Below are 18,104 nucleotides of genomic sequence, written 5' to 3'. Positions count from 1 at the left end.
ACTACGGATGGCTTGCTCCTCACTCAGGAAGAGACTGGTTGAACTTCAAGGGACCGGGCTCCCACATTTTGTCTGATCCACAGATCCCACCCGCAGACCACTCCCTCTTCATTCCCGTCTCTGGGTCCCACCCATAAGAACCCTTAATGACAGGTCCTCCGCAACCCCACCTCTTTGCAGTCAATAAAAGTTGTTCTTCTGGGGCAAACTTGAAGCCAAGTGGAATGTTGCACCCCCAACCACCACACCCCTTCCCCCAAACTTACACCTCATGGGGGCAGCACGAAAAAGATGAGACCTGGAAGTTTGGCTGTAGGAGGAAGAGTAATTGGGAGCAAAGGACTTACTTTTGGTCTCTCCAAAACCCCCGTATCATATCCTAGACCTATTCCTTTTAGCGAGAGCATAGTCAAGGAAAATCAAGATAATTATACACTGGCAATTAGAAGGCACGTTTAACGTTTCTAGGATGAGCACTATTTGCACTAAGCAAACGGAAACTTGCTTTCTGTTACACGATTAGTGAAGAAACTGCTTTTGCAAGACTGCCCGAGACTTCGCTGAGGCTACAGGGACGAGGGAGGGCCCCCGCTTGCTCCCAATAACCTGCTTCGCGATTTCCTGCGGAGAGCACCCACAGGCTGAACCTTAGGGACCAACAGCGACTCTGCTTTCTGCGTTCACCAGCAGCCACTCCTCCTCAGGCAGCGAAGGAGGTTACTGCAGGTATATACAACGGATCAAGACTAGTTTTTCATTTGAAGCCCCAGACCGGTCAAATGTTTGGCAGAAAAAGAAAAATGAAAAAACCCGACTATATTGCATTTTTCTTAGACATGTATTTCTTTTTCCATCCAACTTTAGTCAAGATCTAATGGAAATTTCAAAAACTACTCAGGAGTTATTGAAGAGATCCATCTCCAATATTCTGCAGGAGGCCATGCAGTTAACAGAATATGAATCAGATACCTTCTCTTTGAATAATACAGGGCGGGGAGGGGGTTGTAAAACTGTGTTTCTGGAATGATGAGAAAGTAGAAAATATAGTATGATTGTTGAAACTGATTCCATCAGCACTCTAAACTTCAGATTTGAAATCCAATATCTGACAAGTCTATCATAATTCACAAAACTGCAGCTCTTAGTTGCAGGCTTTGTATTAAACGATTCGCATGCATTCTCTTAATTCTACAACCACTTTATGAGGTAGGTACTCTTCTTATTTTAGAGATGAAAAAGATTTAGAGTCGAAGTAACCAGCCTGAGTTTACACCGCCAGCAAGCGCTGAGCAGGCATACTCCAGAGGCAGCATCATTTCGGCACTGGGTTCTCAGTCACAGTTGCCTCTCATCACCAGCCTGAAAATATCAAGAGACCAGGCAACTTATCTGCCAGCTCTACCTTGACCAAATCACTGTCTCTCTGGGCCACAATTAGCTGTTTATAAAATGAGGGCTGGATTCAATCCTCAAGGTTTCTACAGGCATTCGGAAGCCAAGTACAAATTTGTTTCCACCTTGTTTCTCTTCCACGTTCTGCCCTCTGGTGGAGGTGCTACAGAAGCTGTGAGATTAAAGTAGCTAAAAAGTGAATTTGAGACAGACAAGGGAGATAAGTCTCCCTCTCTATCCCACTATTAACTGTGTTCTTCTGAGAGCTAAAGCTGATTGTATTGAGGTTGTAAAAAGCATTCCTGAAACTTCCTTTTAGCTAGAAAACCCAACCAGTTCTAGTTACCAATGGCACCAGAGTGAAATATTCTTTCCATGAGGATAAGCAGCTATTTTTATATTCTTTTTAACATTTATAATGTAAGAAATCACAAAAATGTTAGCAGTCTCACAGTAATCTCCAATGACCTATTTGAATTAGTCCTTAAAAATTTTTTTGCTGTATGTTTTTCAACTTAAGTGACAACCATCTACTTTCTTGAAATACTTCAATTTTACAAAACGAAACATTTTTTGCCTTTGAAATTGTTATCATCTAGCATTCCAAGTATAAATCCAACTAATGAGATGATTTCAAAGGAAAAAAAGATTTGTGGAAAAATTGAAAGGTAGTGAATATACCTCAGGAAAGGGGGATTTCACAGATCGAACTTTGGTTACATATATTACAGACCAATTCAGTGCTTGGTATTACAAACAAAGGTAATTTGAGGACAAGAAAGAGAAATCTTCGAGAAGCAGCCAGAATCCCAGGATAACAGGCAAGCAGTGGCTAGAACAGATATGTTTCCCCATGGCTTATCTGTTCAGCTATTTGTTCAGATAATACTCACTAAGGATTTGCTATGTGCCACATGAATAAAATCAAGTTCCTGCCTTCTCAGAACTTGCCTCCCAGTGAAATACAAACATTAGACAAACACACCAATGCATAACCTATGGAAAACACTTGCAAATAATGTAGGACTGGCTTTAAAGAGCTAGAATGTGACTTTTGTAGTTGAGATCTGAAAACACAAAGCCTTTAAAGGAAGGAAGGGAGGGAGGGAGGAAGGAAGGAAGGAAGGAAGGAAAGAAGGAAGGAAGGGAGAGAGGGAGGGAGGGAGGAAGGAAGGAAGGGGGGGAGGGAGGGAGGAAGGAAGGAAGGAAGGAAGGAAGGAAGGAAGGAAGGAAGGGAGAGAGGGAGGGAGGGAGGAAGGGAGGAAGGGAGAGAGGGAGAGAGGGAGGGAGGGAGGAAGGAAGGAAGAGAGAGGGGGATGGAGGAAGGAAGGAAGGGAGAGAGGGAGGGAGGGAGGGATGGAGGAAGGAAGGAAGGGAGAGAGGGAGGGAGGGAGGAAGGGAGAGAGGGAGAGAGGGAGGGAGGGAGGAAGGGAGAGAGGGAGGGAGGGAGGAAGGGAGAGAGGGAGGGAGGGAGGGAGGGAGGAAGGAAGGAAGGGAGAGAGGGAGGGAGGGAGGGATGGAGGAAGGAAGGAAGGGAGAGAGGGAGGAAGGAAGGAAGGAAGGGAGAGAGGGAGGGAGGGAGGAAGGAAGAGAGAGAGGGATGGAGGAAGGAAGGAAGGGAGAGAGGGAGGGAGGGAGGAAGGGAGAGAGGGAGGGAGGGAGGAAGGAGAGATAGGTAAACTGGACATTTATCTGATGCAGGGAGAAGAGTTTAATCAAAAGGTGCAAGCAACGTAATATCTGAAATAACAGACCTCAGCACACTAACGCATGATAAAAGTATCCCATGCAGACCTTCTGTTTGCTGGATGTAATATTTCTGGGACATCAATCTCCTCCTACTCTAATATACTGGAGTAGTCATGGGGAAGAAGGCAGTAAGAACTGGCCATAAAAAGTTTCAAAGGAAATGTATTTTTAGCACACTCACACTCCTGAGCTGGAGCTCATCTCCCCTGGCACGGGGGCCGCAGACTGCAACCTGACCTCCCAAATGCCCCTACCTTGGCCAGCATCCCGCTGTCTTCCCAGGAATGGTACCCTTCAATGACAATGACAACATGAGCAAAACTGAGGTGCCTCAGTTCACGATGTTTTCTTTTCTGATTATGAATAAATTCTCAAGAGAAGTCCTGAGGTTATGAGATTAAGTCACATTTACCTATATTATTATAGCTACGAATTTCTCAGCACTATGTGCCAGGGACTTCACAATCTGATAAATATATTCTCTCAGTTTTTATTTGTTGAAATAAACCCAGTTTCCTCTGTTGTAAAATGAGAATAATGATAAACCTACCTCATCGACTATCACAGGAATTAAATATGTAAAGTGCTTTAAAGTAGTTGCAGACATATAATAATAGTGAATACTTATTGGGTACTTACTCTTGTTTCTCCTTGTTAGAAAAAACTGAAGCTTACACAAGTTAAATCATTACCCAATATCTCACTAGAAAATGGCAGAACCAGACCTGGAGCCCAAGCAACCTGCAACTAACTAAATGGACTTCTTAAACTCTTACCTTCTGCAGCACAATTATTATGAACTAAGGAGGGTGGGATTGCTGGATGGAAGGCAGGTACTGGGTGGAAGGGGTCAAAGTGAAAAGAAACTGGGACAACTTAACAGCATAATCAATAAAATATACTTTAAAAAAAAAGACTAATGAAAAATGCCCAAGGAGTTTACCCCCTACAATTATACTGAATTCATTCATTCATTCATTCATTCATCATGTATTTATTGAGCACTGTTGTGGGTTGAATAGTGTTCCTCCCCCAAATTAATGTCTACCAGGAACCTAAGAATGAAACCTTCCTTATTTGGAAATAGGGTCTTTGGAGAGGTAATTAACTAAAATGATATTATGCGGGAATAGAATGAGCCCTAAGTACAAAGAGGGTCTTTTTAAGAGACAGAAAAGGACACACACAGACATGTAAAAATGGAGGTGAGATTGGAGTGCTGTGTCTATAAGCCAAGAGACTCTGAGGATCAACACCCAAAACCAGAAGCTAGAAGAAAGGCAGGGAATGGTTTCTCACTCAGTCTCCAGAAGGAACCAACCCTGCGGCCATTTGGATTTGGGACTTCTGTACTTTGAACTGTGAGAGAATAAATTTCTGTCGTTTAAGGCCACACTGTGGTGTTTTGTTATGGCAGCCCTAGGAAACGGTCACCAGCATCTACTATGTTATTGCTGCAAATATACCCAAAGAATCCTGAAACACCAGTTCAAAAGAACCTATGCACCCCTATGTTTACAGCAGCCCTGTTTACAATAGCCAAGTGCTGGAAGCAGCCTAAGTGCCCATCAGTAGATGAGTGATTTAAAAAACTGGTGTATTTACACAATGGAATACTATGTAGCAGAAAGGAAGAAGGAACTCCTACCTTTTATGACAACATGGATGGAATTGGAGAGTATTATGCTAAGTGAAATAAGCCAGGTGGGGAAAGACAAATACCATGTGATCTCACCTATAAGAGGAACTTAATGAATAAAACAAATGAGCAAACTAGAACCAGAGGCATGGAAACAAGGAACAGACTGACAGTGACCAGAGGGGATCGGGAGGGGGTTAAGGAGGAAAGAAGGAGAAGGGTCCAGTCAAGGAACTAGTATAAGTGACCCATGGACATGGACAGCGGGGTAGAAATTAACTGTGGGAGTAGGGGTGGGTGGGGCAGGGGAGAGCAACAGGGGAAAATTGGGACAACTGTGATAGAACAATTAAAAAAAAACTTTTTCCGTGCCTTCTCCAATTGACTCATAGATGCAGAAAGGACACATATTGCTTTATTTCCTTCAGAACAAATTAGTGTAAGTACTGACACCAAATTTGACGTCGTTTTGACCTTTAAAAATTCCCGTTTCATTCATCCCCCTTCTGCTCGGCCCCCGTGGTTTCTGCAGCATTCTCATGCCACTCACTACAGGCAATGGCGCCCGTGGGAACTGGAGGCACAGATCTTAGAATCTGAGTACCACCAGCACCTCCAGTCCAGGCTGCTTCCCAGCTCATCTCCCTCCCTGCGTTTACACTTGCTTCATTAGTCTTTTCTCCACACAGCAGCCAGCCATATTTAAAAAACAAATAATTATTGCCCATTTAAACCCCTTGCAATGCCGCTCACTGCGACTAGAATAAAATCCCAATTCCATACCATGGTCTATTAAGCACTATATGAACTGGACCTAGACACTCCCTCCCTCTCATTCTCTAAACTCCAGCCACGCCAGCCCTTCTGCTGCCCAGCCATGCCAAGCATCTCTCTAACTCTGGGACTTTGCCCTTGCTGCTTTCTCTCCCACATAGACTTTCCCCTCACATCTTCAAGTTAAGGTCATTCAGGTCACAGCTGAAATGAACCCATCACAGAGGGACTGTCCCAATCTAAAGTGGCTAGTGCCCTTTCACTCCACTTTCACCACGTTCTGTATTATTTCTCTTATTTTTTAATACCACTTATTACACACGGCGTCGTATCCGTTTTTTATCTCCTCCACTCCTGTAGCAGCTCCCTGAAAGACTGCTGTGATCTCTAGTACCTAGAAACTATCTGTCACAGAGGAAACACATCTATTGGTTAAATAAATGAAGAGTTGTGTGACTTTGGGCAAACTAAGCTGTGCAATAACAGCCAACCAAATAAAAAACAGCGAACAGTTTGTCTTTCATTCAGTTGCCGTCTTCTGCTCACTAAAATTTCCCCCACGAATTAGAAAGAAAACCTAGCAAGATCAGAAGACCAACAAATAGACATGAACTAGGCTTCAGGCTTGGTTAATAGGCCCAGATTCTGACATACATGGAAAATAGCTCCCCAGGTAGACACCGAGTTGTTCATCTTCTTTAACACTCATTTTAGAGCAGAATAAGGTAATGACTTGGGAGTAGCAGCTCTAATTTAGAGCTTCTGAAACACCAGCCCAGTAATTCTATCACTGGGAAAGTTTAAAAAAAAAAAAAAAACTAAACTAAAACTAAAAGCAAACGCAAAGTTGATAAAGAGAGGAATGAGTGCCCTTTAATTTTAGACACCAGCTAATACTTGATTAAACAACAAGGCATTAAAAACAAAACAAAACCCCCTGAGGTAAATTTAGTAAAATTTAAAAATCCTTCATTGCACTTCTGTTTAAAACATATTTCTACCACTTTTTACTATCTAGCAATTACTATGTTTTGCATCAAATTTTGCAGTTTTATATATTGATACTAATACCCAGCCTGACCTATAGGCTCCTGGATATTTTAGATTATAGGACATACGCTAGATTAAAAATTTGGTATGAAAAACTTTAATGAAAACATTAATCATACAAAAATTAAATAACAAAACCATTTGAAATGACTTACAATTCAAACAGATTTGGCTTACTGATATTTCTCTATCAACTTGTTTTCATAAGAACTAAGTATTTCCAGATAAAATCTACTTATAGTAAGAAAAAAACAGAATAAAGTACATAAAGCTCATAAGCCCTGTGCTCAGCACATAGTGCTTATAAATATTAGTTTTTCTTTAATTATTACTTTAAAAAGACACAGAGAAGTTTTACAAAACATGCCAACTTCAGCTGAAAGCTTCTTACACTAGAAATAGCCACATGTGAGGAATCTAGTCTGGCATATTTTGAAAACAATTATATTTTCATCTGAAGAACATCCTACATAAAAATTTACTTCAATAACTGTTAAAAATTCCTCACTAATAAACCAATTTCTGGAATCTAATCATATAACTTCATATTACAATTTAAGAGGTATTTTAGAGAATCTTTTTTTTTAAATACAAAGTTACATGACGAAGAAAAGTACCTTTTAATAAGTAACCAAAACACTAGGAAATATTCCTCTTACTGCACATATAGCTCAGTTTCATCTTAATTTGGGGGGAAGAAAATCGTGGTTTGAATTAGTAAATGAAACAACTATGTTAACACAAGGAAGCACAATGAACAACCAACATGTTACCCTGCTACTAACTATGCCTTATGAAACAGTTCACAAGTTCAGTCATGCTTTTAATATCAAACAATGTTATATCTCCACTTCTCGTACGTTATCAAGATAAAGCTTAACATTGTATCCTTCTAACAACAGCTGGAAAAGAACAGAGAGACGAATGTGAATGTATATCATGTTGTACAATATACACTTCCTAATATTCCGAATGTAACAACTTCTCTAGGTCCGATCTGAGGTACATTAACAAATCGAATATTTTAATTCACACCATGGCTATGTACCACGCGAACACTAGAACCGCAGCTGCACACACGGGAAGGAGGTGATATCTGTACTTCTGCCACAGCGTCGGCTCAACTGCCACTTCATCTCTTTTCCTGTTCTTCTTCCGACGACCCTTCAGTCTGTTTTCAAAAGCCTCCAATTCAGCCTAAATCAAAAGTATTATTTTTATTAAAACCAATACATACATTAATTTGAAATTTTCCACTAGATGAAAATCAATTAGGGAGCTGTTTTAATAGTAATGATATATTATAAACATATTGATTTTGTTTTATTTTTAATCTCTCTACTACTAATTGTATTCAACAAATTCAGAGTTCAGGAAAGCAGAAAGGGAAGCGGGGAGTAAAAGAAGAATATCTCGGGCTGTAGGCCCAACCCTGACACTAAATATAGAAATGATTAAACTAGGGTGCCCTGAAATACAGACATCAGTGTTATACTGCAACACCAATAATCCATGGAGACTGCAATACACAATTTCTAGCAAGTGCTAAGAAACATCCAGGGAGAAGCACTCTATAGTTTCTTACAATGTTGGTAAATAACATTAATAGCTTGTGTGGAAGAAATGCACGTGAATAAAGAGAGAAAAAGCTGCCAGAAACAGATCCTTCCCTTGATCAAATACATTAAAAATCATAAAATAAAAATTCTTTGATGCAAAAATGCTTCATGCTTTAAATCAACTGACTATTTTAGAAAGTAGAATCATAAAAAACTGGTTCTAAGAAAAGGATAACTGGATGACACATTATAAAATGTGGACATTTTTCAACAGTTAAGAACTTACTAATCTTTAATATATGATAATGTAACATGCACTATTATTAACTAAAACTTGATAAGTAACTAATATATGTAATATCTATGCAAGATTCTGTAAATGTTTTTTAATAGTAGAAATATAAAATTTAATTAACACATCCATTTTTTCTATAAACCACATTTGAAGAAAACCTAACCATACACTTAATTTAATAAAAAGTGACACTCTTCAATGAACCAAATTGTCAGAATATTATCAGGTGATTGTTGATATACAGAAAAAGGTCATGATATATTAAAAACAGACAAACGTGAGAATCACTGAGAGTAAAATAACTGATGCTGTAATGATGACCCACAGACGATACATACAGTTTAAATTATGTTCTACATGTTCTATTTAAAAGGCCAGTAAATAGAGAATATATTTGAAATCACCATCCACAACAGTTTATAAAAAGATGAGGGACACCCTAAACTATTCTTAATAATTTAATCTACCAGGAGTTCAGCCAACCCACATTTTACTGTATTACTTCTGACAATTTATTCTGGGATATTAGGCAAACCAACTTTATAGAACCATGAAATATCACAGGTCATTCTGGCCTACTTTTATTTGCTACATGAACTATTTTTAATGTCCTTCCTCAAGTCATGCAAATTCTAATTTCCTCATTCATAAAAGTAGTACTTTAATATATAATAGACCCTACTTGATAAGTATAAAGCATCTCAAAATGCAAAATAACAAATAATTACATGTTACTATAAGAAAGTTAAGCCACTCTTTAGAGTCTATGACCTATGTAGTATTTGAACAAACAGGAGGTATCAGGAATGTACTTGTTATCTAGGTAATAACAAAGAACAGATAATAATCCTGCTTTTAAGAATCTAATGGGGATAGAGGAGAATGTATTATTAAAATAAATGCACTGGTTAGTAAACAGCACTTAGTTGTTATACATTATCTACAACTCAAATAATTAAATAATTTCAGATGACGGGAGACAGGGGCTCTAGGAGATGCCTTAAAATGGACATAACTGAACCCCAACTTTACCCCCCAACCAACAGAGGAGTTAAAACTCTATGGTTGAAGAATGGATGAAATTGGCAAGGAAATAAATTGGGAATATATAAAATATCTGAGAATATATGAGATCTTGGGCTTCTTCAGAGGTACAGTGTACCTGGATTAAAGTAAGTGAATGGCTTACTTTATTGTATAAACTATATTATTTTTCAGTCCAGAATAGAGTTGATCAGTCCCGAGTTTGTACCTGCAATACTTTGTGTTTGAATAAAAACTATAATGATGAGAAGAAACACAAATCTAGGCATTTTGTTCAGTTACCTGTTGTTTTCGTTTTTCCTCTTCAAGAGCAGCTTTAGCTTCTGCTTCTTTTATCTGTTTATAGACATTTAAAAGTAAACTAACATTGAAATTGTCAAATTTTATACAGAATTTTAGCATCTTCTCACTGATGCTCCACTAACCCATACCAACTTTTGGAAGCTTTACATTGGAAACTATTTAAAGAAATGCAAACATTATAGTGAAAATTGTTACCGAGGTACTGTGTAACAGATTCGGGATGAGGAGAGGTCGAACATTATACTTTATATAAACACTTCAATTTAACAACTATAACAGATATTAGATCATAGTTCAAAGAGTTACAACAGTATAAACTGAAATGCTTTGAAAACTGAATTTTTTTCTCTGGAGTAACCATACTAAGAAGCTATGATCAAAATTATTAAATACCATTTACTTCAAATTATTAAAACTGACCATCTACTTCAAATGTCTTGAAGGGAAACCTTAGTTTCAAACAAAATCAAGAGTTTATTAGTGAGGGAAATAGTAACAAAGGAGGTAACCCAAACAGCAAAGAATCCAAAAACCTTATTTTTATATTATTTTACCCTACTTTTCAGGAGGCGCACATTAACATTGAGATGAATGCCCATGTCCCAGAGCACACGCAATAACTAGTTCAGAGGATGGAAAATCTGGTACATACCAGACAATAAAAAAACACACCTGAGGATTCAAAGTAGGTCTACGCTACTAGGCTTTGATTACAATAGCAAAAAGATGAGATTTCGAGTCATTCATAATAAGTACATAAAAAATGCACAAAATGAACAGGGAAAGGCCACTGACATGTTAAAAATGCTATTTAACGTGACATTACCTCAGACGCTTTCCGCTTCATCTCCTTACATGTTGTATCACATTCTATTGAAATTTGATTTTCACGTACTTTGTTGCATTGCAATTCCTACAAATAAAAATTTCCACACTTCAGATTTAAGATTTTCCCCTCAAAGAGCTAACTGTGTGTCATAAGAAAGAAAAATGCCCTAACAGCTTAAGGTTATGCAAATTATTTAAGTCATGTCCATAAATATTTAATAACAATATGGCTGCAAGCATCAAATTTCTTGGTCCAAGCAGTGATTATTACTTTATTTTTTCTTAATTACAAAAAAGCAAATAGCATAAAATTAAAATCATCCATTCACTGAGTGCAACTATTGAGAAAACTTCAGTTTTTCTTATTTCTTGTTAAGGTGGTCCAATTTAAATATCTAAAAATTGGGACTTCAACTCCAAAAAAGATCAAGCCTATAAATTTAAATTCAGAAGTTATTTACCCCTGATAATGAGAGCAGGAACTGTGAAAATAAATGAAAAGACCCTCAATAAAAGCAAAAGATTCTCATAAATATTAGTTGAACGGATAAATATAAGAGTAGATTTAAAGAAAAGAAAAAGGAGCCTAGCTTTAGGAAATGACCATAGAAAGAGGAAGACAAAAAGGAGTTACAACTATAACTGAGATAGGGAAAAAAATCAGAGGTCAAGAAAGAAGAAAACTTCGGAGTCCACAGCGTCAACAGGAAAGTCAAGGAAAAGCAGAACTGGAAAAAGACCATTCAGCCACCGCCATCAAAAACTCAACTCTTCCACCCTAAGTTTTGCAGAACGGTATGTCATTTGTTGCCATCGAGCTTTCCAATTCTTAGTTCTTGCCCTCTTCCTCCTGTTACTACTATTTTATATTAAAATGAGTTCTCTCCAAGTTTGAATCTTGTGTTATAATTTTAGAAGGTTGTGCATATGAGGTCTTTCTGAGGCAACATTTTTAAAACGTAATACTGATAGCAAAAAAGTTTCATAAAAGCAACAAAGGTTAATTCCAGACCATTTCTTTATTAATTTTTTTCAATATGTTGATTCATTTTAGAGAGAGAGGAGGGGAAGAGGGAGGAAAAGGGGGAGAGAAAGAGAGAGAGGGAAACATCGATGTGAGAGAGTCACATTGACTGGATGCCTCCCGTATGTACCCTAACCAGGGATTGAACCCACAGCCTAGGTATGTGTCCTGATGGGGAATCAGGACGACACTCCAACTGAACCACACTGGCTAGTGCCAGACTATTTCATAAACCGTGAAACTCACTTCGTTACCTATATGTGTTCCTGTGCAACTACAAATGTAGTGCCCCTTTTTTCTATCCAAAGGGGGGGGCACTGAACTTGGGTCCAACATGAAAACGTAAAATGATCTTGTACTATTAAACTGCAGAAAACTAAATGCCAAACAAAGCTGATTTTAAAAATAAGCACTTACAGGCACCTGGGCCTGGCAGAGGAGGCAGGCCACGTCCAGCCGTGACTGTGAGAGACTTTTGGCTTCTGGGAAAGGTGGTGTGTACAGAAAGCCAGACAGCGACTCAGGGCTGCGGTGAAAGTTCCCAAAGAGACTTTCTGAAAAGGGAGCTGAGGCACGCTGGGCAGGGGCCACGTTCGTAGCTGCCCTGCCAGCAAGGGGAAAGGATTGAGGACGCGGTTTGCTCCCACTCAGTGCAGCCAGGCAGAGACCAGAAAGGTGAACAGCAAGGGGACTTCTGAGCCCCAGCCCGGTACAGCTGACAGGCCAGAGGCTGCGCAGAGTGGAGAGTTCTGGACTCTGTCTGCCTCGAGGGCAGTAGGCTGGGAACTGGACAAGCAGGAGTTGAGCACCTGAGATTGTTTACAGGAGACAGAGCCCCCTTCCCAGGTGGAGATGAACCGTACCTCCTGCAGAACAGGCAGGACAGGCTCAAGAACCCACTGCAGGGTGCATTTCCACAAGGGAAAGATAGGAAGTGGAACGCCTAAAGGGCCCATTTTGAACTTCTCTCAGGGAGAACTATCAGAAAGAGAAACAAGGGGAAAAAAATCCCATTTACTGTAACAACAAGAAAACTAATGTACCCAGGAGTAAATTTAACCAAGGAGGTAAAAGACCTATACTCAGGGAACTACAGAATACTGAAGAAGGAAATTAAGGAAGACTCAAATAAATGGAAGCACATACCGTGTTCACGGAGTGGAAGAATTAACATCATTAAAAGGTCCATACTACCTAAAGCAATCTATAGGTTCAATGCAATTCCTATTAAAATATCAATGGCATATTTCAGAGAAATACAACAAATATTTCAAAAATAATTATGGACCCAAAAAAAGACCCCCAGTAGCCTCAGCAATCTTGACAAGGAAGAACAAAGTAGAAGGGACCATAATACCCAATATAGATATCAAACTATAATACAAGACCACTGTAATCATAGAAGTCTGGTACTGGCATAAGAACAGACACATAGATCAACAGAACAGAATAGATAACCCAGAAATAAACCCAAGCCTCTAGGTCAATTCATATTTGACCAAGGAGGCAGGAGCACACAATGGAGTAAAGATAGCCTCTTCAATAAATGGTGTTGGAGAACTGAACTGGCACATGAAAAAAAAAATGAAACTAGACCACCAACTTACACTATACACCAGAATAAACTCAACATGAATAAAAGACTTAAATATAAGTCACGACACCATAAAAGTCCTAGAGGAAAACACAAGCAGGAAAATTTCAGATATCCCATGTAGCAATATTTTTGCAATATACGTTATCCCCTAGGGCAAGGGAAATAAAGGAAAGAATAAACAAATGGGACTACATAAAACTAAAAAGGTTTTGCATGGCTAAAGAAACCATCATCAAATGAAAAGGGAACTGACCGTATGGGAGAACATATTTGTCAACAATACATCAGATAAGGGTTTGATCTCCAAAATATATAAAGAACTTACACGACACAACTACAGGAAGACAAATAATCCAATTAAAAATGGGCAAAGGACACGAACAGACACTTCTCCAAGGAAGACATACAGATGGCCCATAGGCATATGAAAGGATGCTCAACATGGCTAGCCCTCAGAGAGATACAAATTAAAACCACAATGAGATATCACTTCACACCGATCAGAATGGCCATCATTAACAAATCAACAAACAACAAGTGCTGGTGAGGATGCAGAGAAAAGGGGACCCTACTGCACTGTTGGCGGGAATGCAGACTGGTGCAGCCACTGTAGAAAACTGATTGGAATTTCCTCAAAAAACTAAAAATGCAACTGCCTTTTGACCCAGTGATTCTGCTGCTGGGAATATACCCTAAGAATTCCAAATCACCAATTCAGGAGAACTTATGCACCTCTATGTTCATAGCAGCATTATTTAGTGCTGGAAGCAGCCTAAGTGCCCGTCTGTAGATGAGTGGATCAAAAAACTGTGGTACATTTACGCAATGGAATACTATGCAGCAGAGAGAAAGAAGGAACTCCTACCTCTCACAACAGCATGGATGGAACTGCAGAGCATTATGCTACGTGAAGTAAGCTAGGCAATGAAAGACAAATACCATATGATCTCACTTATAAGAGGAATCTAATGAACAAAATTAACTAACAAACAAAACAGAACCACAGGCATGGAAACACAGAACAGATTGAAAGTGATGAGGGGAAGGGGAAGAGGGATAATGGTGGAAAGAAGGGGAAGGGACCAGACGAAGAATACGTAATAATAACCCATGAACATAGACAACAATGTGGGAATCTACTGTGGGAGCTGGGGGTGGGATGGGCGGAGGAGGGCAAAGCAGGAAATATTGGGACAACTGTAACAAAGTAACAATAAAAAATGATTAAATTAAAAAATTTAAAAAAAAGAATAAGAAAACCTACACTTTAAAAAGTGTTAATGGCTAATAAAAATAATTCTCCTGACAGCCTGGATTAAAAAAAAAAAAAAATTTACAGAATTGATGGGATAGTAAATTTCTAAGAAATAGGACCTGCCCTAACTGGTGTGGCTCAGAAACTTGAGCACTGGCCTGTGAACCAAAAGACTGGTGGTTCAATTCCAGGTCACGGCACATGCCTGGGTTGCAGCAGGCCCATGGCTGAGGGTGTGTGAGAAACAACCAAATGATGTTTCTCTCCCTATCTTTCTCCCTACCTTCCCTGCTCTCTAAAAAAATAAAATCTTAAAAAGAAGACCTTAAAATTAAAAGGCAAAAAAAATAAAGCCAAAGAACTATCATAGACCAAAAAATGTATACAGAAAGGTATTTTCAATAACGTAAAATACTTACCTTTTTAATTCTTTTACAAGGACATCTAAGTTTTACCTTCTGGCTGCAATTAAAAGGACATTCACCAGGATGGCACATCTCTTTGCATCTATGACCACAAGGAAGCTAAAATAAAACCAAAATAAAGCAGTTACAGATTTATATTTTAGTCATACTCTACCTCCTCTTTCCCCCAACAAGTAATTTAAGAAAGAGTCTATCACAATAGGATCAATCAATCTTGGATAATCAGCTAAATTTTCAACTTTTTCTTTAATTAACCCTAACTATAATTAAATCACATGACCACTTCCCTGTTAGCTATGCAAGTATGTGTTATTTCAAAAGCCAGGTCACAGTCTGAAAAAGGTGAAAAGCAGTCACAAAGACAACTGATTAGAATGCATAATATATAATGACTGTACCTTCATTGTAGATTTCACAGCAAAAGGTTTTTCTAAAACATCCAACCCTGAGATCCTTTTAAAGATGAGTTGTCCTATCTTTCCACTCAAAGTGGGATGGCTTTCTTTACCCAACCCAGCCCTTAGCATTCTGCTAGCACTTTGATAAATCATATCAAATGGCTTATCAATAACCAATACTGTCTAGTTCAAATGTTCTTTTTTAATGCCAATAATTTTAAAATCTCTCTAAAGATAATTAAAGAAGGCCTGTAAAACAATACTGTTTGTGGATAAATACACTTAACATCATCACCATAGCTAGTACTTACCATATCCTAAGACCTTATCATATCCTAAATGAGCTATTAACTCATTTAATAGTCAGACAATATTCTGCAATAGGCATGATTATTGCTCCCATTTTACAGATGAACAATGTGAGTTACAGAGAGCTTTAATAATTTGCCCAAGTAAAAAGCAGAAAAGCTTGTGTGCTAATAATAAAACCAAATTAAGAAAAAAATGTTTAAAGTACAGATGTACGAGTATATGTGGGACACAGTTTAAAGTCTGAGGTCTTAACAGTACCTTTAAATTTTCTTTTAGGTAAATTCAAACCTAATGTAACAATCCAGAAGACAGAGTGCATAGCAGAGAAGTAGCAGAGCTGAAAAGATATGCCTATGTTATTTCATTCACATTCAACAGAAATTTACCAGCTGCCTAACATGTACAACCAGGGAACCAGAGACTAGACACAAAGATAAGTGTGACAGTCCCTACCCACCAGAAATATACAGTCTGTGGAGCGGAAGATAAAGTAAGTAAACAGGAATGTATCAGTACATCAGAATTTATCAGACTCTCACAACTTAACTGAGTGTAAGATACCTACTGCAGATTAACAGATTTTTCAGCCAATCCTAAGTATGACCTGATTCTGTAGCCTTTTGGTTCTCTAAGTGTGGCCCCAGACCAAAAGTATGACCATTATGTAAGAGTTTATTAGAAATGCAAATACTCCAGGCTCAGAAAATGAGAACCAGGGTCGGGGCCCATCGATGTGTTTTAACAAGCCCCTAAAATGATTCTGATGCACACCAGAGTTTGAGAACCACTGCTGTGGCCTTACCAATGTCAAGAGGGCCCAAACTAGAATGAGTTCTATTAGACACACTGAAATTCACTTGTCCACGCCTAGGTTTTTCTAAACTATGTAATAGCCATTTGTATTGTTCTCAGCCTAAGGCTGTATTTTTCAAAAACGCCAGGAGACTCTAGAATGGTAGAGGGGCTCCAGAATGGCCTAGAATCCAAAATCAAGAGCATGGATACAGATTTTTAAATCAACAGTGCCCACTCATCTAGAACCAGCAAGTGTCATTACAGATCAACCACTGCCCAGGCAAATGCCAGATTGCGAATCAGCAATTGCTGAATTAAATTATCTTATTTCTAACTAACATCATATCAAGTTATTGTGTCAGATTAAAAATAAACCATTCTCAACTACTTATACCCGGAATCTAAATTTGCACAGAAGAAAATTTATTTTTACAAGAAAAACACAGGATTTGAAGAATTTCAGAAAATTAAATTTGAAATATCCCATGCCTCTAGTTTTACTTATATTAACAAAGACAGATTAAAATAATCATTTATTGCTTAAAATGGTTTCCTATTTTAAATCTTAACATAGTTTGAAATTCTCAGGTTCTAGTACTTAAACAAAAATCCGTAAGTGTTCAAAGTCTTAAAAGAAAATACTGTTAACAAAATGGCATAACATGCATTGATTTGTTTTATTTAGTCAGAGACTGACTACTACATTTAATATTTTGTTGGCATCTCTTCCTGACCAAGAATTAAAAGAAAAGAGGTACTATTAGTATATCTATAAGTCAGAAGGATTCCTTTGTAAACATCCACCCAAATCAAATAATTGTCACTGTCCAGCCTCCAAAAACAAAAAAATGGAGCGTTCTCACTTTTAAATTGGCTAAATACAGATGGATAACTCTGGTTTCTCAAATTATTGCCAGGATAAATCAAAAGTAAAATTTTACCATTTTATTCTAAACAATTTTTTAGACCCACATTTGATTCTTTTAATTTGGATACAATGCATATACAAACATCTGAATCTTTAAGAACAAAACTTTACATATGAATGATTTATACTAATTAATTTAAAATAATAATGAACTTTAAAGTTCTCTCACACACACAAACACACATATCTGTCTTTTTTAATAACCTATTATAAATTTACTCTCTAACTGCCTACAACCCACACAGTTCTTGATCTATTTATGTTTGAAGTCTGAATCATATTATGGGAAGTAAGCATTAAGTGAATACCTTATTGTATAAAGTGTACAATCTTTACAACCATTAAAAAAATCTTCAAAGAGTCATTTCTAGTCTTAATATCCCCAAATTTAATAAAGAGATGTGCACGTACCATAATCATATGCATTACATTTTTACAGACATCACATTTTCCTTTCTGGACCCATACTTTCAATGAGTTTAGAGAAGACCTGCAATGGGATGTCCAAGCAAGAAAAGAAAAAATCCAAGAGAAACAGTGCCCAAAAAAACAACTTAAAATGTTCTATAAACGCTTACCTCTTTAGGACACTGATTTTTGCAACAACTGAGGAGGTTCTTTTCACTTACATCAGCTGTAGTTATTTTTCTAAAAATAGGAGAGAAAGATTTGATGACATTCAAACCAAGACCATCTCATAGCATATTTTCCAAAACAACTCACAATTTCAAGCATAT

At 38.0% G+C, this 18,104-nt stretch overlaps 1 protein-coding gene across 2 annotated transcripts in view; it reads right to left on the bottom strand.

The window, feature by feature from the left end:
- Positions 1–6,493: 6,493 nt before the first annotated feature.
- The window catches only part of NFXL1 (nuclear transcription factor, X-box binding like 1), a 40,733-nt gene continuing 29,122 nt past the window's right edge, over positions 6,494–18,104 (bottom strand). For both annotated transcript variants that reach the window (XM_090266911.1, XM_090266912.1), the window contains exons 19-23: positions 17,946–18,015; positions 14,929–15,033; positions 10,632–10,718; positions 9,785–9,838; positions 6,494–7,801 (exon numbers count right to left, since the gene is read on the bottom strand). In XM_090266911.1, the coding sequence (XP_090123037.1) occupies positions 7,634–7,801; positions 9,785–9,838; positions 10,632–10,718; positions 14,929–15,033; positions 17,946–18,015 (484 nt within the window). In that variant the 3' untranslated portion in view covers positions 6,494–7,633. The remainder of the gene's footprint in view (positions 7,802–9,784; positions 9,839–10,631; positions 10,719–14,928; positions 15,034–17,945; positions 18,016–18,104) is intronic.

This window comes from Furipterus horrens, unplaced genomic scaffold, assembly GCF_987537825.1.
Source record: "Furipterus horrens unplaced genomic scaffold, mFurHor1.1.pri manual_scaffold_2, whole genome shotgun sequence".
Lineage (NCBI taxonomy): Eukaryota > Metazoa > Chordata > Mammalia > Chiroptera > Furipteridae > Furipterus > Furipterus horrens.
This window is presented reverse-complemented; position numbering and strand designations above follow the sequence as displayed.